At 44.9% G+C, this 24,315-nt stretch overlaps 1 protein-coding gene across 2 annotated transcripts in view; it reads left to right on the forward strand.

The window, feature by feature from the left end:
* EMB2410 (embryo defective 2410) overlaps nucleotides 1–24,315 on the forward strand; it is a 231,310-nt gene that overhangs the window by 20,502 nt on the left and 186,493 nt on the right. For both annotated transcript variants that reach the window (XM_087378591.1, XM_087378592.1), the window contains exons 7-8: nucleotides 5,729–5,959; nucleotides 6,071–6,154. In XM_087378591.1, coding sequence (XP_087234717.1) covers nucleotides 5,729–5,959; nucleotides 6,071–6,154 — 315 coding nt within the window. The remainder of the gene's footprint in view (nucleotides 1–5,728; nucleotides 5,960–6,070; nucleotides 6,155–24,315) is intronic.

The following is a 24,315-nucleotide window of genomic DNA, read 5'->3' on the forward strand; positions in this document are numbered from 1 at the left end:
GAGACCTCTTTCTCTTCCCTGTCGCTTAGTACCTTCTTTGTTGCTATGCGGAGCGTCCTCTTAGATACCCCTCCCAGTACAGCCTCGTCCTCGCAGCTTTTCACCCTTGGTTTATCTAGATCTTTTGCGAGTGCGGTCACAGATTTTGCTCAGTACCCAGACAGGCGTGAGGGTTGGGAGATCCTAGCAGATGAGATCGAGCGAGATTTTCAGTCACCCTTGCGTACAGGCACCTCGTCACAAATTCTTCCTCTCCCTCTTACCTATTCCAGGTGTAGAGTTAGGACGGCTCAGCCTCTTTCAGCTCTTATGACTCCTAGACTTGATCCCAGGATGGTGGACAGAGATCTGCCCATTGAGTTTTGGTCCTTTTTGGCTCGAGGGGTTTCCACAGACTCCCTCACTAGATTGGAACTTCTCCCGGTATTTTGTCCACGGTCAGAGGAGGTAGAGGAGTACTTGGGATCTGTTACTCTATCCTGAGAGGGGCACATTCTTCGTTTCTCCGCAGGCAGCTTCCGTTCTCGGGGGAGCGAAAGCTGGTCAGCTGAGCTTCTTGACAGCGAGATTGATAGACAGCTTTTGAGCACGACTCAGTTTTCATCAGTTCACCGTATTGTCGGCTCGCAGATTCATTCTTGCCTTAGGACTCTTCGACCTGGCTTCGGAGGCAAGGCCTTTCTGTTTCTGTTCTTTGAGGTTCAGGGAGACTTTGATTTGCCCAGGAGTGCTGGTTGGTTTGACTTTCAGCTCCTCAGTTCGCGCCAGAGTATTATTCCCTTGGATGGAGCCATTTTACATGAGTTGGGGCAGATCTGGAGCCTGATCAGAGACCGTCGACTTTGGATTGCACCGTCAGAGAGAGTCATTTGTGCCGCCGCCACTGGCATCCTCTCACTTCCATCCGATGTCTAGGCTGTCCATCATTTCTTGGAACGTGAGAGGACTGAACGGCTGCAGATTTATTTCAGATGCAGATGGTCGTAGATCGGGAGTTCCTAGATTGCAGCTGCTTAGGGACTCCCTTCGATTTATTTCCTCAGGGTACCCTTCAGACATTGTGCTTATCCAGGAGCATAAGCTCTCCCAGGACAGGATTGACAAATGCAGATCCTTACTCAGAGGATAGAGCCGGACATATTGGAGCCCAGCGGATGGTACGAGGGGAGGAGTCTGTATCTCAGTTTCAGCTAGGTGGGCCCCAGATATCACCCAAGAGGGTACACTAGTGGAGAGCAGGGCATGCTATGTTATTCTTCAGATTGAGAGCACATCAGTTGGTGTTCTCAATGTGTACGCTCCCACGGATCCAGCCCGCAGACGTGCATTTTGGAGACAGCTCAGAGAGTCCCTTCCTCAGGCAGACACCTGGATTGTTGGAGGAGATTTCAACATGGTTGAATTCTCTGAAGACAAGTCGGGCCAGACAGAGGGTGGACTTTCTGATAGGGAGAGAGTGGAGTGGGATAGTTTTGTTTTGCATGCCGGACTTCATGATGCGGCTCGATTGGACGACTTTCGTCACTTGGGTGATAGTCTTCAGTTCTCTTGGTCCGGGGTTTTCCATGGCTCTCTCTCTTTGGCTAGGCTTGACAGGTTTTATATTGGCCATTGGGGCCAGGCCAGAGGAGGACAGATCGGGATCCGTTCGGGTTATGTTTTATCTGACCATGCTCTAGTCCTATTACAGATTCTCCCTACCTCTCGATTGGAGAGCACAGGCTTTGTGAGAGTTCTTGACTTTGTTTTTCAGGACACAGAGTTCGTGGAACGATTGAGAGAGGCTTGGTTGACAGAGGACACTCCTGAGGATCAGGGCTGGTTGATGTGGGTAGAGGGGGCTTTGGCTAGAGTCAGCATGGCCTGCCAGTTGAGGGCAAAAGAGGAGAAGGAAAAGCTCAGAATCAGAGATCGGAATGCAAGAGCGGAGGTATCCAGACTTCAGAGATTGATTCAGAGCTTTCCTCATTCTCTTTTCATCAGAGGGCAGCTTTCAGAGGCTCAGGAGAGACTAGAGGAGATTCAGGGAAGGAGGGACCAGTTCAGGTTTTACTCCCAGCAGATCTTCTGGATCCAGAAGGGGGATAGGTGCTCTAGAGAGTTCTTCAGGGCAGTGGGTCAGAGATACTCTTCGGATAGTCTTCGTAGACTTGTGGAAGAGGCCGGGTCTCTTCAGACGGATCCTCATCGACTTGTTGAGATCACTTCTGATTTCTATTCCACTCTGTACACCGCTGATCCAGTCACCGAGGAGATGATCAGAGCCAGAGAGGAGATTTGGAGTCATGTGCCCCAGATGGTTTCAGACAGGATGAGTCATGTTTTGGATAGCCCGCTATCACTCGTGGAGATCACAGATGCGTTACATGAGCTGCCCAGAGACAGATGCGCGGGGGAGGACGGTCTGTCGCCCCTCCTTTTTAGAGCTTTCTGGGATACGATTGGGCCTCATCTACTTTCTGCCTTTTCAGAGGCTCTCGATACAAGATCTTTGGGTGAGGCATTATGCACAGGTATGATTTGTCTCATCCCGAAAGGGGGAGACAAGACAGTCCTACGTAATTGGAGACCCATCACACTTTTAGGGACAGCCTACAAGATCCTAGCGAAGACCTTGGCCCTTCGTTTAAAGCCTATGCTGCCAGATATCATCAGAGCTACTCAGACAGGATTTGTCCAAGATAGGAGTATCTTGGATAATATTTCACTTTTTGGGAGGCCACTCACTGGGCGAAGGAGAGTCAGCAGGAGATTGCAGTTCTCCTTCTCGATTTTGAGAAGGCTTATGACAGGGTGGACTGGGGTTTCTTGGAGGGCGCTATGAGGAGGCTAGGCTTCAGTGATAGATGGATTTTATGGGTCTCCTCACTTTACTCTCACTCTTCTAGCAGGATGGTGGTCTGTGGAGGCAGAGGACCGGCTTTTCAGCTATCCAGATCGGTACGACAGGGATGCCCACTTGCACCTTACCTTTTCCTTTTCGTAGCAGAGGCTATGGGATACTTTATGCAGGCTACCGGTCATGGCACTTTGAGCCTGCATCTGCCTATCCGGCGGGAGCAAGAGCTTCTGGACACTGAGTTTGCTGATGATACGGCATTGACAGTCAGAGGGGATGCATATAGTCTTGCTACTGCTGCGTATGCAATTGACAAGTTCTGCCTAGCCTCAGGGGCACTTGTCAATTGGAACAAATCAAAAGGCATATGGACTGGAGCTCAGCAGGATACCGCAGCATGGGGAGGAGATAGAGGCTTTGTATGGATACCCAGAGGCACCTCCACGAGATATCTAGGCTTTCAGGTTGGCATTGAGGTATCCCCGACGCAACAGTTTGCCCCAGTTCTTGAGAGTATTCGGAGAAAGGTAGCCTACTGGAGTACGACTAGACTCTCTTTGGCCGGAAGAGCGCTGGTACTCAACCAGGTTCTACTAGCGACTATGCGGTATGTTGCGTCATGTTGGTGCTTTCATGCTGACTCGATTCGTCAGGTGAGGAGATTGCTTCGGAACTTTCTGTGGAGTGGTGGTGATGGGTCTGAGGACACTAGGGCCAGAGTTTCATGGGATACTATCACTTTACCTTTCTCGCAGGGAGGACTTTGGGTTCTTGATCCGGAGATGCAGAGCAGAGCCCTTTTAGTCAAACTTCTTGTTAGAGGTTTGACTCCAGGAGATCAGCCGTGGAAATAGTTCCTGCTGCATGGGATTCACCAGTGCACCCCCAGAGCAACAGGTCAGTGGGCAGGTAGAGTCAGCTGGATCTTCCTGACGGACCAGCATTCTCAGCCTTCCTCACCACTTGTGAAAAGGCTTGTTCAGATTTGGGATCATTTTCGACAGCACCTCATCAGAGCAGTTCCCTCCTCCAGAGAGGAAATTGCCCGACAGCCACTTTACCATAACCCCCTAGTTCGGTACCAGGGATCTTCCCTTGGTACAGAACTTAGGACTCCCTTGGCCAGATGGCATGCTCAGGGGGTTGTGATAGTTGGAGATTGGTTCAGGGAAGGTGTGGAGATGTCAGAGGAGGTGATCAGAGATAGACATGGGCCACTTGGACAGATTGCTGCCACCAGATTACTGATCATGAGAGCTATTCCTCAGGAGTGGAGGGATGTACTTACAGATCCAGCCTATATTGATCCCATTTCTACTTGGTCAGGTTGTTTTAGTGAGGCTGGGCTATGTATTGGAGTTCGCTTAGGACCGGCACCGTTTGTTTATTTTGAGATGGACTCCTCTCACAGATTGTATCCCACTCAGCCCCTGGATCGTGAGGAGCTTCGTTGGCAGAGAGTCAGGGTCATTGGTTGCCTGGGTAAGGAATGGGCCACAGATCCTTCTAGGTTGACCATTGCAGAGGATATTAGATGGAGACTTTGGATTTTTCAGGGTCGACCTCTTGCGGAGCTTGACTGGGACCCAGGTGAGTGGGTATGGCCAGCTCCGGTGGCAGGCGTTCGTCCTCTTTCTTTCTTTCAGTACTCGACGAGGGCAGGTTACAGGCTCCAGCAGAGAGACTCTCATCACATTCCATCTGCCTCCCAGCATTGGCACGCACAGGGACTTACTGCAGAGCTCTTGCTGAGCTACTGGACTCACTTTTGGGGCATCAGTAGAGCCAGGAAAGTCTCCTACTTTCTTTGGCTCACTATACATAGGGGCATATCCAGCAGATGGGTAGACCCTCCTTGTGTAGGCGTTGTCAGCTTGCAGAGGAATCTAGCAGGCACTGTTTATGGAGTTGCACCAGCTCTAGAGTGGTATGGACAGGTATCTTCAGGTTGTGCTCATATTCACATCTGAGTCCTTTCTGATGACGTGGGGCGTTGCTCTTTTGGGGAGAGGATCTGGAGCCTTTACTCTCTTTGAGTCAGAGCCAGGAGACCTCGGTTTCTTCATGCAGCGTCACCAGAGACGGGGTCCCATGGAGACCAGCATCATGGAGCCGCAGGATTTACTTTTGGTACCGGTACCAGCACAGGATTCCATGCCTACTTCAGCTGCAGGGTCAGCCTGGGAGGTGATTTCCAGCATTACCCTATGGCGGATATGGTGTTCGCGATGTTCTTTTGTCCTTGGGGACCATTTATGCACGGAGGCTGACACTCTCGCTTCCATTTGGGCAGAGATTATCTTCACTCTTAGGAGTCAGTGGGAGCGGTGTACAGGCACCTCTTTGGCAGCTCGTGGGAGACTTATATCCTTCATGAGGACATGGGACTGCTCTTTATTTTTTCACTTGACCCCTTTTGGGATGTCGTGGCATTTTAGACCACCTCCATGGCTTTTTTGCCACATTGTTGAGGCTAGGGATAGAGTACTTTCTCTCCCACCTGTTGTATGATTTGTTTTGAATGGAATATATCACTCTTTTATTTAAAATGTCTGTTGTTTCAAGGATGTATTTATGGACCGAATTTCTATGGAAGAACACTATGCATGCTCATACATGTTTTGAGTACAGGCACAAGCATTTTAAAAAAGTGCCATGCAGTTTTGATGCTTTCTTTATGCCTTTTCTTTGTTCAAAATTGTTTTTTCATGTTGTCTTGCATGATTCGCACGCAGTACATGCTGACACATTGTGGTTGCATGTTTATGCTCCCTTTCTTACGGAAGCTGTCAGGATGCATCAGCATTTGTACTGTAGCATGCATTTCTATAGTTTTGATTAGCCTTCTAAAATTTTAATCCTATATAATATTTTTCTTGAGTGCTACAGCTGGCAGGTGCAATCAAAGCAGCAGTGTATTGTCGAGGTCCTTTGGAGGTTCCTGTATTTGCAGGAAGTGCAGAGATTTTGAAAAAGAATGTGGGCGCTGCCTTCGATGGAGTTCACAGTGCCGCAACAGAAGCTATCAGGCTGCATGCAGATAAAGGAGCAGTTGCAGCTTTTGATAGAATTCCGTTCTCTTATGCTTCAGCAAACTTCACTTTTGATACTGAGAATTGTGTAGGTGAATTGGGATTAAATGATTGAAAACATATGAGTTTGAGGATTGTGATCCTCCTGGGTCTTTAGAGGTTCCTCTCAACAATGCTAAAGGACTTTGAACAATTCCAGGTAGCTGATTTGTATGGCATTCGAGCAACACTTGCAGATGGGGGTGAGATACGGGGAGCTGGTAATATGTGGATGTGTCCTGAGGTTAGACATTCTCTCTCTTTGATTTCCAGTTTCATTATTGGTTATGATATTTAGGTAGGCATTATTATGTCTGATGGAACATATGTTTCTAATCCAGAACCATTCTATTTCTCATGCTAAGTTAAGTTGTATTCCAAGAAAGTTGGCTTGCAACTTTGGCTTACACCCACTGTTGGGCGTTGATGACGTCAGTGGGGATGTCATAGTAGCTAGTCCCTACGATGCGTGATGGAGTTATGGTTTTCAATCTTATGAGTGACTCTCGTGAGATTGAAACTGCACTTTGTTGTGTTTTTAGAGGATGAGTTTGGGAATGTTCCTGGATTCATCTAGGTATATGCTTCTGCCATATTAGCGGACACGCAAATTTCACCTTGTGAAGTTTTTGTCCAAGTTGCGGCCTGCTGGTAATGCGATAATTCTTTCTATCTTAAATGGTGCGTTGCCCTATCAGCTAGATTTAGATTTAGATGCTCGTTTGGGAGAGACTAAAATGAAATCGTTTAGATTTCACAAGCAGTTGTAGCTTGAATGAAGAGATTTGGACTACTTTTTGATTAGCCTTCTCCTTTAGTGCTAGCCTTCGTCACGGCTGAGTTTGCCCTTCACCTTCGGAGTGCCGACAGAAACTCAGTACAAAGACTTTGTATAAATGGATGCTCAAGTATGTGTGGGTGTGTGAATTTGTATGTGCGAGAGCATACTTTTATACTATGGTCTACACCCACTGTTGGGCGCTGATGACGTCAGTGGGGATGTCATAGTAGCTAGTCCCTGCTATGCGTGATGGAGTTTATGGTTTTCAATCTTATGAGTGACTCTCGTGAGATTGAAACTGCACTATGTTGTGTTTTTAGAGGATGAGTTTGGGAATGTTCCTGGATTCATCTAGGTATATATCATCTTGTGCTACAATGGTTCTGTAAGGGTCTTTTGGGAGGCTGTTCTAACAGACACCAATCAGCAGCCACATCATTAGAATTTAGTCTGGGGATTACCAGGAAAAGATTGAGATGAGCTGGTATATGGCTAGATTGTTTATAAATATAGATATGTCTTTGATGTAGATACATTTAGTATTTTTTGTAGGAAGGCAAGGTTTTAAGACGAGGGATCTATTCTAACGAAGCATCAAACATTGTACAGGAAAGAGGAACTTAACTTGTAGTTGGCGATAGCATCCTTGTTACGTCAACTGTAATACTGTGACATCGGTGTAACGGGGAAACCAGGGCTTGACAATACTTACCCGTGTGGCTAATGAGGGCTAGGGTCTAGGGGGAAATCCTAGGCCTAGGCAATTAATGGAAGGGTCCATTAGTTGAACCTAAAGGGGGGTTTAATGGTAAGGTCCACTTGGACACATGGCACCATGAGGGTTGGCCACTTGGGAGGTATTGAGCAAGGGGGAGGATTCTAGAAAGAGAGCTCCACATGGTAAGTAGGAAGGGGGAACTCGATAGAGGGTTCACGAAAACCAAAAGGAGCTCACGGGAGTCCGCGGTTGGGTGGAAAAAAGAGCAGAAGCCCTCGAGGATACAGGTTTTATACAGGAAAAGCAATAGTCAGAGAGGAAATACATGAGGAGGTACAAACTGAAACTCAAGAGGATAACGTAGAAATGGAGGATATTGATTACGGTGATTAGTGAATTCCGTATGCGGAATTCACTAAACTTGAAACTCGAACGCAAAATATAGAAACACAGTTAGGGGTTATCAGTGAAACATTAAAAACCCTAGCTGAAGCTATAACAAAGATAGCCGATTCTCAATCGGTATCTATTATTGAAAAATCACCGATTCCTCCTAATCAAGTTGAGAGGTCTACCTCTCGACTTAGAGAAACCTCGAACATCCTTAAGGACTTAAAACCGCCAATTTTCAATGGGGAAGAAAAGGAGCGTAATAAAGATGCGATTAATACGTTCTTGCAAAAATGGCAAGACTTTCATCGACTCAGGAATACACCTCCTGAAAATCAAGTCGTGGAAGCAAGTCTTTCCCTTGGAAATAAAGCCTATAAATGGTGGATGAGCCTCAGGGAGAGTGATAAAATTCCTAAATATTGGACTGAGTTTGAACAAGCCTTCCTAAAAGAGTTTTTACCGGAAAATGAATTAGAAAGAGCGTGGGAGGCTTGGGATATTTGCACTATGGGTAAAAGCACTCTAGTCCAGTACATAGCGAATTATAGGGAGGCAGTCCTAAAACTGAAGGGAATTGATGAATTCCAAAAGATAAGGGGTTTCGTGAGAGGTCTCAAAGACACTTATAAGGTTGAGGTGAAAAAAAATTCTCCAAAAACCTTTGAGGAAGCTATTAAGTATGCCCAAATATATGATGATACGATGGGGAAATTCAAAATTGGAACTTCGGAGCAAACAGGTTTTGTTCCAAAGTTCAATAAATTTTCCAATTTGAAAAGGAAGGGGCACTTTAAGAAGGAGGTTCCTCAGGCACCACCTAAGAAACCTCAAACACAAAATTATCCTCTCTTGAAAAAAGAGGATTATGAAAGGGCCAAGCAAGAAAATCTTTGCTTCAAATGTCTGGGCAAAGACCATGCTGCTTGGAACTGTCCTAAAAACAAACCAGCTGGAGCTAAAGCCCCAAATAGACCTCCACCAAAACAAGTGCATGCGGTGTTAGTGTTACCGCTTAATGGTATTGAAAAGTACACTGAGGTAGAGGTCTATCATGAGGATAGCACCCACATGTGCTTGAAGGAATAGAGAGAATGAGAGCTAGAGAGTCGTAAGCTTAGAAGCAGTAGTTGCTCAATAGAGTGTGTGAAAGAGTACAACACAAAGTAGTGTAGATAAGGTTTTGTCATAGTGACAAAACCTTAGTAGTCACTAACCATAGTTAGTGAACTAACTGCAGTTAGGGGGAAAAACCTCTAAAAGAGGGAAAAGTGCCCCTAACTAACTTATTATATTACATTGGTCACTGCTGAATTATAGATATAATTCCAACACCCCCCTGCAGTGCCAATGTCATGTACAAGGCTGATCAATCACCAAACGGATATAAGTTCAGGGCACTGCGAAATGCCTCGAACTTCTCACGTGGTAGTGCTTTGGTGAAGATATCTGCAACGTTGTCATGTGTGGACACAAAGATCATACTGATCTCTCCTGCATGTAACTTCTCTCTGACGTAATGATAGTGAACCTCAATGTGCTTCGTGCGAGCATGAAACACTGGATTCTTTGCCACTGCAATGGCACTCTGACTATCAGTGAGAATTGGAGAAGGACCCTCCAAAGACAGATAAAGATCAGCAAATAAACGTCTCAGCCAGACACATTCCACTGTTGCTGTGAAAGCTGCCCTGTACTCAGCTTCACATGATGAGGTAGCCACTGTAGATTGTTTCTTGCTTAGCCATGAAATGCAAGATTTTCCCAAAAAGAAACAATTGCCACTAGTGGACTGCCTAGTGTCATAATCACCAGCCCAATCTGAATCACTGTAGGCATGCATCTGCAAGTCACCCCCCCTGGGAAATAGTAAGCCAAAAGACTTGGTGCCTTGCAAATAACGGAAGATGCGCTTAACTGCCTGCCAATGCATAGTTTTAGGGCTGTGCATATACCTGCTCACCTGAGATACTGCAAACTGAATATCAGGCCTAGTATTGCAGAGATATATGAGGCATCCAACAGCTTGACTGTAAAGTGTGGCATCAACTGAGTCTCCTGCATCATGCATTGTGAGTTTCAGCCCCGGTTCCATAGGAGTAGATATGGGCTTACACTCTTGCATGTTAAATCTGTCCAAAAGTTTCTGAACATACTTGGACTGAGACATAACAGTGCCACGTCTCTCATGAGAGAACTGGATCCCCAAATAAAAATGAAGCAGCCCCAAATCTGACATATCAAAGTGGGTCTGCAAATCAGTTTTGAAATCTGCAATTTTGTCGTCATTGGACCCTGTGAGCAGTAAGTCATCAACATAAAGAAGGATGACTAATATTTCCCCCCCATCCATCTTGATGTAGAGGGTGCTCTCAGTAGGACTATTGTGCAGCCCCTTGCTGGTCAAAAAGGCATGTATCTTGGCATACCATGCACGAGGGGCCTGTTTCAGCCGATATAAAGCTTTATTAAGCTTACAGACTTGAAGTGCATTTGCTGTAATTTCAAAACCCGGAGGTGGTTTGACATACACCTCTTCCAGCAAGTCCCCATTTAAGAAGGCTGTTTTGATGTCCAACTGATGAACATTCCACTCAAAATGTGCAGCCATTGCAATTACTGAGCGGATGGTGGTCATCCGGGATGTAGGAGCAAAAGTCTCCTCATAATCTATGCCCTTTTTCTGAGCATAGCCTTTAGCAACCAGCCTGGCTTTATATCTGTCAATGGAGCCATCTGGCTTCCGTTTGACTTTAAATACCCATCGTGTGCCAATAGCATGTTTACCCGGTGGCAAGTCCACAACATCCCAAGTCTGATTTTTGGCAATGGACTGCAACTCATCGTGCATGGCATTCATCCAATGCACATTACCTTGTGCCTCTTCAAATGTGGCAGGCTCCTCTTCATCAAGGAGAGTACCTGCATATGCTGATTCCACTGAATTAGCACCTTCCATGTGCCTTGCTGCACTGCGAGTCCTGCCAGGTAACGGGGCATCAAGTTTACTCTCCCGGAGAGTCTGTAACAGCCAGTTTGGGACTGTTTTTGCTGCATGGATGTCTGCAATTTCTTGCTGTACCACTTGTTCCACTTCCTGTGGAGGAGGCATGACATCCCGTGGCGGAACTGAAGCATTTGAAGGTTGCTGTAAATTCTGATTTGGATCAGAAAAATCAGCAGGGGAACCCAATGCAATGGGTAGCAACCCTTGAAATACATCTTCTGAAGGTGAAGGCATTTGAAAATCAGCCTGAGTGTAAGCTGAATTTTCAGAAAATATCACATCTCTACTTACAATGATTTTGCGTGTAGCAGGATTGTAGAGACGATACCCCTTGCTTTCTGCACTGTATCCAACAAATATGCATTTGATGGCTTTATCTGACAATTTGTGCCTAAATTCAACTGGCACATGTGCATAGGCAAGGCATCCAAAGACTCGGAAGTGATCCACTGAAGGCTTCCTGTCATTCCAGACCTCAAAAGGAGTTTTGGTTTTTAAAAGCCTTAGTGGGAGCCCTGTTCAAAATGTAATTGGCACACATCAAACCCTCTAACCAGAATTTATGGGGCATGTGTTTGCTTTTCAGCATACATCGGTCCATCTCCATGAGGGTTCTATTTTTTCTCTCAGCTTTGCCATTTTGCTGAGGGGTCAGCTTGACTGTGAGCTGATGCACAATACCCTTTTGTTTGAGGAAAGCATCAAATTCTGCAGATAGGTATTCCCCACCTCTATCCGTGCGTAATATCTGTATCTTGAGCCCGGTTTCATTTTCAACCATGGCTGAAAAGTGTTTAAACACTGTGAACACTTCAGATTTCTTTTTCAGCCCATAAACCCAAGTAAAATTGGAGTAGTCATCAATAAATGTGACAAAGTAGAGATGACCACCCAATGAAGGAGTCCTCATGGGACCACAGACATCACTGTGTATAAGCTGCAATTTGCGAACAGCTTTAACTGAACCATCCTTCTTGAAGGGAAATCTATGCATTTTACCTAAAATGCACCCTTCACAGGCATGTGGAGGAGGTATCTCAAGAGGGGGCAATGCATCAACCATTGAAAATTTCTGAAGTGTCATCAAGCTGTTGTAATTCATGTGGCCATATCTGGCATGCCATAATTCTGCATTTTGCATGGCAACTGTAGGGGAAGAAATTGCCAAAGCATGAGCTGCTCTTTTCTGAAAAATATCAAGCTGAAAAAGCCCACGCAGCAGAGTACCAGATAACATTAAGGCATAGTTAGCTTCCCTGTCCCGGACAGCACATTTGTCATCCTCAAAGATGACCTGAAATCCATCTCTGTTAAGAGTGGACACTGAAAGGAGATTTTTGGTTATGCCAGGCACATATAAAACATCAGAAAGTCTGAAAATTGAGCCATCAATTGCAGTGAGCTCAACTTCTCCTGTGCCACGTACTGAATATGAGGAGTTGTTGGCACAAGTGACTTTCTTACCAACAGGGGGTGGATGCAAGGAAGTAAAGAGACACTTCCTCGAAGTGATGTGCTTGGATGCACCGCTGTCAAAATACCATGTGTTCAGTGTTTCATCAACACTGAAAGCAGATGCATCTGAAGGAGAGTCAAAACTGCAAGTCAAAAAAGCATATGTATCATCACTGCATGAAGCTGTACTATCCCGAGCATCTGGAACAGCCAACCTAGAATCAGAAATGCAAGATAAAAAGGCATAATCTTGACCAACAAAGTTGGCTGCAGCATCCCCACTGTCAGATGCACAAGGGGCTGAATCTGAAACAGCCATTCCTGAGCTGTTTTTCTTTTCCTTTGCAATCCTTTTCCTGCATTCTGCTATGTGATGACCTGGCTTTTTGCAGTAGTGACAGAAACCCTTCTTTTTGGGCTTGCTTGCATCACTTTTAGCCTTTTGTGAAGGCTGTCCTGACCCACTGGAAGGCTGATTTGCTGCTGTTTTTGCCTGTCCCTTTGTTTTTGATTTGAATTTTGAGAGCATGGCTTGTTCACCTGCACGTGAAGCCAAATTTTTCCTGGTCTGCTCTTCCTGAAGCAGAAGTCCTATCAGCTCATGAAAAGAAAGAGGATTTGCACCCCCCCTCAATGATAAATTCAGCGAAGTATGAAAGCTGAGATAAGACTCAGGAAGAGAATTCAGAGTGGTTGTAATCATCTCTGAATCAGGAATAATTTCATCTATATTTAACAACTGCTCTCTGAGATCCTGTAGCTTAGTGAGGTGGGCTGACATGGAGTCACCCTCCTCCATATGTGTATTGCTTAACTCTCTTTTTAAAAAAGATACCCTGGCATCATTCCGTGCTGCATACATACTTTCCAAAATATCCCACGCTGCCCTGGAGGTCTTACACGACCGGATATGCGGAATGATTGATCTTTTCACTGAAAGAGAGATGCAAGACAAGGCTAAGGCATCCCGTGAATCCCATCTCTTTTGCTCAGGAGTATTAACTGTAGCTGCACCAACAACTTGTCCTGCAGCTGCACCTTGTGCACGACCTCTTCCACCTTTTTGGTGAGGAGGGGTAGCAGGTGCAATATCTGCTGGTCGGATTTCATCCCCATTGACATAATCCCATAGATTGCGAGAAATCAGAATATTACGTACCATGAAACTCCAGAGGGAGTAGTTGGTACCATCCAATTTGTCTTCCTGAGAAAGACCACCGAACTGAAAATCATTCTGATTTTGATGGGCCATATTTGAAAAAGGAATTGAAGCAGATACAAAGCTGAATTCCCTTACTGGGAATAGAATGCACAACTCCCAAAAACCACACCCAAGCACGGGCTGTATATGCAACTTAGATTTCTGTACTTGAGCTGTCAGAAATCTGTCCAAGCATAAAACACTCTCCAAAATCTGCCAAAAGTGTTCCAAACACTCCAATAAAGGCAGTATATACTGAATACTCCAAAAAATGCTCTCCAAACACAAAAGCCCCAATTTGTGGCTAGAAATTGCAGCCAGAAAGGGGTAAAAAAGCCAAAAGCCCCAAATCTGCAATTTTAATACAAAAGCCCCAAATTTCAGACAAATCTGTAATTTTGCTCTTGTGATAGCTTCAAATCTGCCCAATGATTGCAATGGCTGCAATCTGCAAAATGCCCCAAATATTCTTGCAGAATACTTAGCCAAACAATGGCTGTCTGCAAACTCAGCCTGCCAAAAATCACCTGCCAAATCAAAGATGACCTGCCAAGAAACACCTGCAAATCTCTTGTCCAAAACCAAGAAGAATTGCTGCTACAGCACAAACTGTACGGTACAGCACAGATAGCGATGTACGGCGCTGTACAAACTGGTACGGCGATGTACGTCGATGTACATAAGCACAGATGACGAATTTGTACGTCGATGTACCTAAGCTCGAAGCTGTACGGCAGATACGTCGACGACAGGTACAGCCTCGATGTACGGCGCTGTACGGTGTACGGCCACAGGGTACGGCGAAGTACGGCGCAGTTGACGCTATTTTTCGGCGCTGGTACGGTGGGCGTCAGAAATCGTACGAGAGGCTTTTCGTACGGCAGGCGATAGAAATCCGTACAGTCGTACGGACTGTACGGGCAGATTTGCTGAGGCTGAAAGTCGAGGTTATGGTTGAAGCTTGAGGGAGCAAGGAGCACCAGACTCTTGGACCTGCTCTGATACCAAATGAAGGAATAGAGAGAATGAGAGCTAGAGAGTCGTAAGCTTAGAAGCAGTAGTTGCTCAATAGAGTGTGTGAAAGAGTACAACACAAAGTAGTGTAGATAAGGTTTTGTCATAGTGACAAAACCTTAGTAGTCACTAACCATAGTTAGTGAACTAACTGCAGTTAGGAGGAAAAACCTCTAAAAGAGGGAAAAGTGCCCCTAACTAACTTATTATATTACATTGGTCACTGCTGAATTATAGATATAATTCCAACAGTGCTGTCTATCATCGGCAATGTGGCAGCCCATCTTTGGTCCTCATGATTTAATGAGGATGCATGGAAAAATTAAGGGGCAAAGAGTAAGAGTGATGGTCGATGATAGTGCAACACATAATTTCTTAAACTACTCGTAAGTTAAGAAATTAAAAGTACCTGAGAGTCCCAGTGCCCATAAATATGTGGTCTCTTTTTTTTCATGAAAAAGACTTCTATGTGGTCTCTTTGGCGAAGGGCACTGATAAAAAAGTTTGGGACACCATGATATATGGTGTAGAGATGGATATTCAAGGCTATCAAGATGCCTTGGATTTCCAAATCATGCATCTCGACCGAACAGATGTAGTGCTTGGTCAAGAATGGCTGTATAGTCTTGGGCATAGCTTACAGAGGAGTTATCTTAATAACTCCATAATGTTTGAAAAAGAGGGTAGAGTCTTTCAGATTTAAGGAGAACATGATGTGCCTAACTCTTCTCTTATTTGTTCAATGGAATTGGAATGACTACTACACCAAGAACAATGCGAGGTATATCTTTGTGAACTTACTTTTATTGGTGATTTTATGTCTTCTGCATGGGAAAGAAGTAATGTTGTTTTTTGTAATGTTAAAAAGTATAAATCTTCTTTCAATGATTTAATGTTTGAATTTAAAGATGTTTTTCCGCTCGACTTACCTGATGGTTTACCTCCTGAGAGAGAAGTAGATCATAAAATAGATTTAATTCCTGGATCTACCCCTGTTTGTAAACCCCCATATAGGCTTAGTCAAACGGAGGAACGTGAGGTCGAAAGACAGTTAACAGAATATCTTAGAAAGGGCCAAATCCAAACAAGTAGTTCACCTTGGTCTGCACCAGTTTTACTGGTAAAGAAAAAGGATGGTACTATGCGTTTATGCATAGATTACCGAGCACTAAATAAAATCACCATAAAAAATAAGTATCCTATGCCTCGCATTGATGAGCTCTTTGATCAATTGCAAGGGGCAAAATACTTTACTAAAATTGATTTAAGATCAGGATATAATCAAGTACGAATTAGGGAAGAAGATGTTCCTAAGACATCATTTCGTACTAGGTATGGGCATTATCAATTTAAAGTAATGCCATTTGGATTAACAAATGCTCCAGCAACTTTCATGACACTTATGAATAGTGTCTTAAGGCCATATCTAGGAAAATTTAATGTAGTATTTCTAGACGATATCCTTATTTATAGTAAAATCAGAAAAAAACATTTGGAACATTTGCAAAAAGTGTTCCAACTGCTTAGAGATAATTCACTCTTTGCAAAAGAATCCAAATGTGAATTCTTTGCAAAAGAAGTGAAATACTTGGGACATATAATATCCCAAGAAGGGGTTCGTATGGACCCTGACAAAGTAAGGGCCATATTGGAATGGCCACATCCTACAAATCTAGAAGAATTACAAATATTCTTAGGTTTGTCAGAATTCTATAGGAGATTCATCCAAGATTATGCTAAGATTGCTGTTCCGATGACGGACCAGCTTAAGGGGAAGGGAAGCACCTTCATATGGGATGAACCTCAAAAGAGAAGTTTTGAAAAATTAAAGGTATGTTGGGGCAGTACTTATACAAAAAGGTCGACCAGTGGCTTTTGAAAGCAAAAAGCTAGATCGTGCCCAACGGAATTACTCGGCATATGAGAAGGAACTATATGCTCTTGTCTATGCTTTAAAGAAGTGGAGTCACTATTTATATGGTGCAAAATTTGAGATCATCTTTGATGAAGAAAGCATTAAATGGATTTGTAATCAGCTAGAGCTTAAAGGTAGAAAAGCTAGATGGGCTGAGTTAATGCAAGAGTTTGGTATACAATTGACATATAGGAAAGGGAAGTTTAATGTGGTAGCAGACTCTCTTAGCCGAATGCCGATTGTTAATGAATAGAGTTTTACTCAATTTCAGAATGATTTCCTAGAGTCCTTAAAAGGGAAATGTGAATTTGATCCTCACTTCTCTGAAATATGGAAAGCATTTAATAACAGGGATCCAACTAATCGAGAGGCTTTCACTGAGGAGTCGCATGGAAATGGCGACTTACCACAGGTTGGTGATAAAGGAATCAAGTGGAGAAAATATACTATTGAAGATGGCTACCTACTCTACAAGGGCAGAGTATGTGTCCCGGATGATAATGACATTAGGCGCCAAATTCTTTTTGAATGTCATGATAGTCCGAGTGCTAGACACCCTGGAATTCAGAAGACATATGTACTTCTGAAAAGACAATTCTTTTGGCCTGGAATAGGTAAGGACGTTCAAGATTATGTATTGAAGTGCCAAAAATGCCAGGTCAATAAGGCTGAATGCCTTAAGGTAGGAGGTCTCCTACACCCATTGGAGATTCCATCTGGCAAAAGGGAAAGCATCTCCATGGATTTTATTGTGGGACTACCTAGGACACAGAGGGGGCACAACTTTGTGTGGGTAATTGTGGATCGGTTGACCAAGATGGCTCATTTTGTTCCTGTCAGTGAAGATGTTAAAACTCCAAAATTAGCTAGGCTATTTGTGGAGCATATCTATAGATTGTATGGGCTACCAACCGGTATTGTTAGTGATCGGGATAGCAAATTTAACAGCCATTTTTGGAGGGCTGTGTTTAAGAGATTGGAAACTTCATTGAATATGAGCACCGCGGACCATCCACAGAGTGATGGTCAAACTGAAAGAGTCAATCAGATCATTGAGGATATGCTTCGAGCATATGTAAATAAACGGCAAACTAATTGGGAACAATATTTGCCCATATTAGAATTTGCATATAACAGTGCCAAACATTCAGCTACAGGTTTTAGTCCATTCATGATGATGTATGGATTTCAACCTAGAGCCCCAATGACAGTGGGACTTGAAAAAGAGAAGGTTCAAGCGGCCAAAGACTTTCTTGAGGATATGAATCAAATGCTTAAGTTAGCTAAAGATAGCATAAGAAGAGCTCAAGATAGAGCACAAAGTTATGCAAACCCCCACCGTAGAAAGTTGGAGTTTGAAGTAAATGAGAAAGTCTATCTTAAGGTACCTGAATCTTCAGAATCTCTAAAAGCAGGTAAATGTCCGAAGTTATCTCCTAGGTATTGTGGACCATTCACAATACTTAAGAGGATTGGAGAGCTTGCTTACAAATTAGCCTTACCTAAGGGATGTAGAGTACATCCAGTTTTTCATGTTAGTAGGCTAAAAAAAAAATTAGGAGATGATGATAATCTCATTGGAAATGAAGTCCTAGTTGAACTTATTGAACCCGCATCTTTACCACATGAACCAGAAAGAATTTTAGATACACAAGAAAAAAGAACGCGACATACTATATGGAAAGAATGTCTGATTAAGTGGAAAGATAGATCTGAAGAGAGTTCAACATGGGAAAAGGTAAGCAATCTTCAGAGGAGGTTTCCCAATTTTGTTTTCGAGGGCGTAAACAATTCTTAAGGGGGAGGGAATGTTACGTCAACTGTAATACCGTGACATCGGTGTAACGGGGAAACCATGAGGGCTTGACAATACTTACCCGTGTGGCTAATGAGGGCTAGGGTCTAGGGGGAAATCCTAGGCCTAGGCAATTAATGGAAGGGTGCATTAGTTGAACCTAAAGGGGGGTTTAATGGTAAGGTCCACTTGGACACATGGCAGAGGGTTGGCCACTTGGGAGGTATTGAGCAAGGGGGAGGATTCTAGAAAGAGAGCTCCACATGGTAAGTAGGAAGGGGGAACTCGATAGAGGGTTCACGAAAACCAGAAGGAGCTCACGGGAGTCCGCGGTTGGGTGGAAAAAAGAGTAGAAGCCCTCGAGGATACAGGTTTTATATCAATCCTGGTGTAATTTAATTGAAACCCAACACAGCTTTTTGCACATGCATATACTGTGTTCTTGTGTCTTACCTTCCTGGATCATACTATTGAGAGGGAACTACTATAATACCGACAAGGGGATCATAATAACATGATGCGGAATATTATCCACATTGAGAAAGAAAGAAATCAAGAAAGGTTTTTTAATGGCTACGGAAAGCCAAAGAGGCCTATGATGACAAGTCAAAGTTACATCATGAGATAAAACGCCCCCGATAGGGGATCTAGAAGTGTCTAACACACCCCTAAGAGTCTAATGTTGAAACTGAAACTGAAAGTTGCAGGAATATGTCTCTGCGTTAGGAGTCATTCCTATCACGGCTTGACTTGGGTTCCATATGCTATTGTCGCCTTGTACTCCTCTCCATGGATTGCATGCGTGGGTGTCATGCTGTAGGGACGTTGCGAGAGTTCATTTTGGCTGTCCGACCTCATGCTAATCCGATGTATAAAGAGAGTAGGCATAGAAAAGAGGAAGTATGCGATGTGCTATGTTTAGATCCATTGGGTAGGTAGAGACTCAACAAAGAGGACATTGAAATTTGGGGATTGCTGTGCGGCAGTTTGGTCATATCACTCACAAAGTGCTCACTAGCCACACTGCTTTTCTGGATCATGTCCTACACCCTTCCAGTCTCAATGCGTAGACTATAGTTGATGTGATGAAATGTGGAACTCCCCAATGGACATCCTCAAAGAGTGGGGGAGGTGGATCTGTGTGTAGCTTGGTGGATCGATGAATCCCTCCTCTGATGTAGGCAGTTGCTGAACAGTGCTCTTGAAACAATATGTATGCATTATCCCAAAGATGTATCAAAGCCATATACAAAAGGTGTGCACATTGTGCCACCATCTAGCAGCACGTTGCAGCCTAAATATGGACCCTTGTGACTCCAAGGCTGTTGTTCTACTTCCTCCTGATACCTTCAAGACACTATCAGCTTGCATGCTCTCCTAGAGCTTTAGTGGGCTGCGTAGCGATTCCCCGCAAAGACACTATAACTTAAGGCTATTTGCTGAATTCAACGTTCTTCAATAAATGGCCAGCAGTTCTAGTATCTCTAATTAATGACCACTATAGTACTTGATGCTGGAAACTGAAACTGGCCATGGACGATGATGATTTGCCTAGAAGAGTATTCGAATTGAAGAAGAGAAAGAGAGAGAGAACAAGGTGCACACACTAGGGGCCAGAAATAAGGGCTGCCCCCCGCCCCCCCTTTCCCCCTCCCCCCCCAAAGATCTTTATTTCATTAAATAAAACTGTATACGAAGCTGCCTCACTGTCACATGCACCCCTGCACTTGGGTGCAAAGTGACACACTGGCTACATCGACAAGTGCGTAATAGTTCCCTAATAGGAGTTTTTGTCATATGCTGCGACCCCTTTGTGAGCCCTTGTCCAGGGACAGTCAAGCACAAGCTACGTAAGTCAGTCTCTCAGCCTTAGGTCAAGTCAAAAGATCAGTCCTTGTTCACTAGTACCCATTGGAGAACCGTAGGGTAGTGTTTCCGTCTAAGGTTTAGGGATAGGTTTAGGTCCAGCAGCCTTCTGGGCCCCCTCAGGGCTGGAACAAGTGAAGAGAATGGCGGGGGAAGGGCTGCCTTTATAGGCTACCCTGCAACCCTCCCTAGGCTGCCATTTATGGGGCCTAGGGCTGCCTTTATGGGGCCTAGGGCTGGCATTTATGGGGTTTAGGGCTGGCATTTATGGGGCCTAGGGCTCGCATTTATGGGGCCTAGGGCTGCCATTTATGGGGCCAGCCAACCAGCCCCAAAAGCCCTATAAATAGGGGGCCTCCAGGCCCTCTTGCCTCATTTAGTTCTCCCAGCACTTCAGCCTCCTACAGCTCTTCCTCAGCCCCCTTTGAACAGCCTGACACTCACCCCCAGTGGCAGCCTTAGCCTTTGGCATCAGTTCAGCCCTCTGGAAAGGTGTTCACGCAGCGCATCAAACGGGGAGTCGGGACAGCGAACGGAGTAAGGTTTGGGGTCTGTTTCAGCAGCTCTTTTCAGTCATCTCTTACAGTTTTACACAGCTCATTCTCAGCTCTTTATTTCAGTCATCTCTCAGCTCTCATAGGATCTATCACTCCTAGCTTTCACTCTCTCACTCACGCAGTAACCCTGCATTCCGGTGGACAGCACAAGCCTCTTCCTTGCCTTGTAGAAGCATCCTACATCATTAGTGTGGACAGCATCAAAGTCTCGGTATTGGTCAGCGTTGCCTCTCAGGTCTTTGGGTTTGCTATACGTGTGCACAGTGAGCTCTTCAGAAGCGTGTTCCGTGCTCTCTCGAAGAGTGTTTTTTGTATTTCTCAGTTCTCCAAGTATAAAGCAAATTCTCCCCTAATTGGGGGAGGGGGCCCTCAGTGGGCACAGGGACCCAATCGGTTGTCGATTCTACTCTCTCTCTACCCTCATCTCCTTTCTCTCTCTATGGTAAACAACGCTAATTCCTCACTAAAGGTTTAAAGAAGGTCTTGCTGTGAATTACACGATCAGATTACCGTTGCATGTTACATTGGTATCAGAGCTTCGGTTTGTATCCAGCTTGACTACTGCGAGTGTATGGTTGTGTTGAGATCCAGAAAGGACACACAATCAAGTGCCATGGAAGGGTCAGGAAAAGATTTAAACCTCGAAGACTTTGAAGAGGAGAAAGACTACCAACAAGATATGCTTCCGCCAAGTGCTTAAGAAGTGATGGTGAACCTTCTAGAGCAGAATCGGGTCCTCCTGCGGAAGACATTCATCCCAGCTGGAAGAAAGTAGAAGACAGTTGGACCAGACAAAACGTCTGGAGGAAAAAGAAGCAGAAAAGCTGCTTGAAGAAAGAGGAACCACATATTTTGAAAAACTGCTCTTGTTGATGCGTGAGGAACGCAAAAATGAGGAGGCACTGCGACGCGCAGAGCTTGCCCAGGCAGAGAGGCAACAAAAGTTAGACCGAGAGGCGATGCTTCTCGAGCACAAACAGACGTTAGCCGTTATTTAGGCAAGTTTGAGCGCAGCAGCTATCACTGCCACAGCTTCGTCATCGACAAAGGTAACACTACTCACTCGGTCCACTCCCAATTTTGTTAAGTATGATGGTAAGTGTGACCATTTTGCAATTTTGCAATTTATTCATAAGTTTGTAGCTCATTTTCCGTTAGTGCGGATTCGAGATGAGCAAGGTAAAGTCCACCTCGCAGCTCCTCATCTTACGGGTGAGGTGGTGACCTGGTGGCAATATTGGGCTAGTAAGCATACCAACCCAACAACATTTAAGACGAATTTCGTTTGGGCAATGCTTGTGGCCGACCTCAAAGCCCGTTTTCTCCCATCCTAATATATGCTTAACTTGGAGGATGAGTTCTCTTGTCTCTCCCAGAATGGTTTGCCTGTGTTGACATATAGTAATAAGGTCATCACGCTGGCGCAACAGTTGGGTGTGATGGAGAGCGCCAAGATGAAGCAATTCATCTGAGGATTGGACATGAACATCCGTTATACCATTTAGAACTTCGACCCGTCGGATTACGAGCGGGCGTTGACTCTCGCACAGAATCAAGAGATGATGCTAAATGGGGGAAAGCCGAAGCAGGTCCAGAAAGATTCCAAAGCCCCACAGCAGTCAAACAACACAGCGGGTAAGGATCGGAAGAAGTACAACCAGTATTAAAAGAAAGATGGCCAGGCTTTTGGTTAAAAGAAGGAGTCCAAGCCAAAGATGACTCCGGATGAGAAGGCTAAAGCGGGCATTACAGGAGGCTATCTACAGCTTGACGAGCAGAAGCGGTATCACCAAGAACATCATTGCTTTCATTGCCACCACATCGTTGGGCACGGCAAGAAGGGTTGTCCGAAGTGGCTTGCCGAGAAGGCTGCGAAAGCGCCTACTTCGTCCGTGGCCAATGTATTGGCTTTTCCAGTCCCGCGTCGGCATATCTAACTTCAGTAACACACGGAGATGTCACCAAGAACAACTCTTCAATTACCACATTAGCTTTGGCTTTTGTGTCACCCTTTGAATCTGAGTCGGACTCCTTCCTCTTGTTTTTCTAATTTGCCTTCTTCTTTTTGCAATCCTTCGCAAAATGACCTGGCGTGTCACAGTAGAAGCACTTCTTCTTTTGCTTCCTCTTAGAAGTGTCCTTGTCATCAGAGTCATCCTTCTTGGACTTGCCACCGTTAGGCTTGCCCTTCCCTTTGCAGTGATGATGCCTGACATTGAGATGTGGGTCTACGAGGAGTCAAAAACCTTTGTGAAAGTGAAGGACATCATGGAGTGCTTGGTATCTTCTAGGTGTGTGGCTGTTGATACTGACACGAGGGTGGATTCCATGGAGTGCCCTAGGGTTTCATGGTTAGATGGTGGTTGTACTTTAGAAGGGGACAGTACAGGATTACATAGGCTATTGGTATGTGCCTTAATGAGGTGCATGGTTTGCTTTTAGAGCAAACGGCACAGCTAACGGGCATCAGTTAATTGTCTTGTTCGATATGGGGAGTTCAGAAGATGCCATCTCCCCTCAGCTTGCCAAGATAGTGGGGTGCACCTTGGTGCCTCACGAGCTTGTAATGGATGGGTTTACACCCGGCTTGCGCACACACATCACGCATAAGGCCGTCTAGTTCACTTTTTTCGTTCAGAAGGCCATATTTACGCGGGATTTTATTCTGACTCCTTTGATGGGGTGCGACATGATCCTCGGGATTCAGTGGTTCCATGAGCATGTTTCGACGCCTGATTGGTGACAGGACACCTTCACGAGTATGGAAGGTTTACTTGAGCTTGCCGTGATACGTGGTGATCGGAGCATAGCAGGGATTCCGTTAACTTCTCATATTCAAGTAGGTCGCGGCGCTCGCAAGGGTACCATGTGTGCACTTGTCTACATCAAGTGCCAAATCACTGCCGTTCAAGCCGCTGCTCCAATGGGGCAAGCAATGGTGGATCTTCTCCAAGAGTTCCAAGACATCATGCTCCGGGATATTCTGCCACCCTAGTTGACTATTAACCGACCGGAAGACCATCGCATTGATCTACTTCCGGACTCAATAGCTTCAAGTAAGTTCCCGTATCGACTTTCCAAGTCTATAGAGGGGGAGTTAGAGCAACAACTGTCTCAATTATTGCGCGCAAGGTTTATTAGACCTTCTTCTTTGCCTTTTGCTGCACCCATTCTATTTGTGGCAAAGAAGGATAAGTCCGCACGACTATGTGTCGACTACAGAGCACTCAACAAGCTTACAATAAGCAACAAGTTTCCTATGCCCCGCATCGAGTACATCTTGGAACGCCTCAATGGTGCAAAATTTTTCTCAAAGATTGACCTCAAAAGTGGCTACCATCAGGTCAGGATTTTTGAAGCTGACATCCCAAAGACAGCTTTTCTGAATAGAGTGAGCTCATTTTGAGTTCGTTGTCATGCCCTTTGGTTTGAAGAATGCACCACCAACATTCAACAAGATGATGTCACGGGTATTTGAGAGTATATTGGGAAGTGCCTGTTCATCTTTCTTGATGATATCCTTATCTTTTCCGCTACAGCCGAGTAGCATATTAAGGATGTGCGATGTGCCCTACAATTATTAAGTGATAACCAGCTATACCTCAACGCAAAGAAAAGGAAATTCGGCTCGCTGGAAATTCAGTATTTGGGCTACATCATTAGTGCTCAAGGGATTCGATTGGACCTTGAGAAGATCCAAGCTATC

Source organism: Dipteris shenzhenensis, chromosome 8 (assembly GCF_047967505.1).
Source record: "Dipteris shenzhenensis isolate YYH24624 ecotype China chromosome 8, Dip_SZ_1.0, whole genome shotgun sequence".
Classification (NCBI taxonomy): domain Eukaryota; kingdom Viridiplantae; phylum Streptophyta; class Polypodiopsida; order Gleicheniales; family Dipteridaceae; genus Dipteris; species Dipteris shenzhenensis.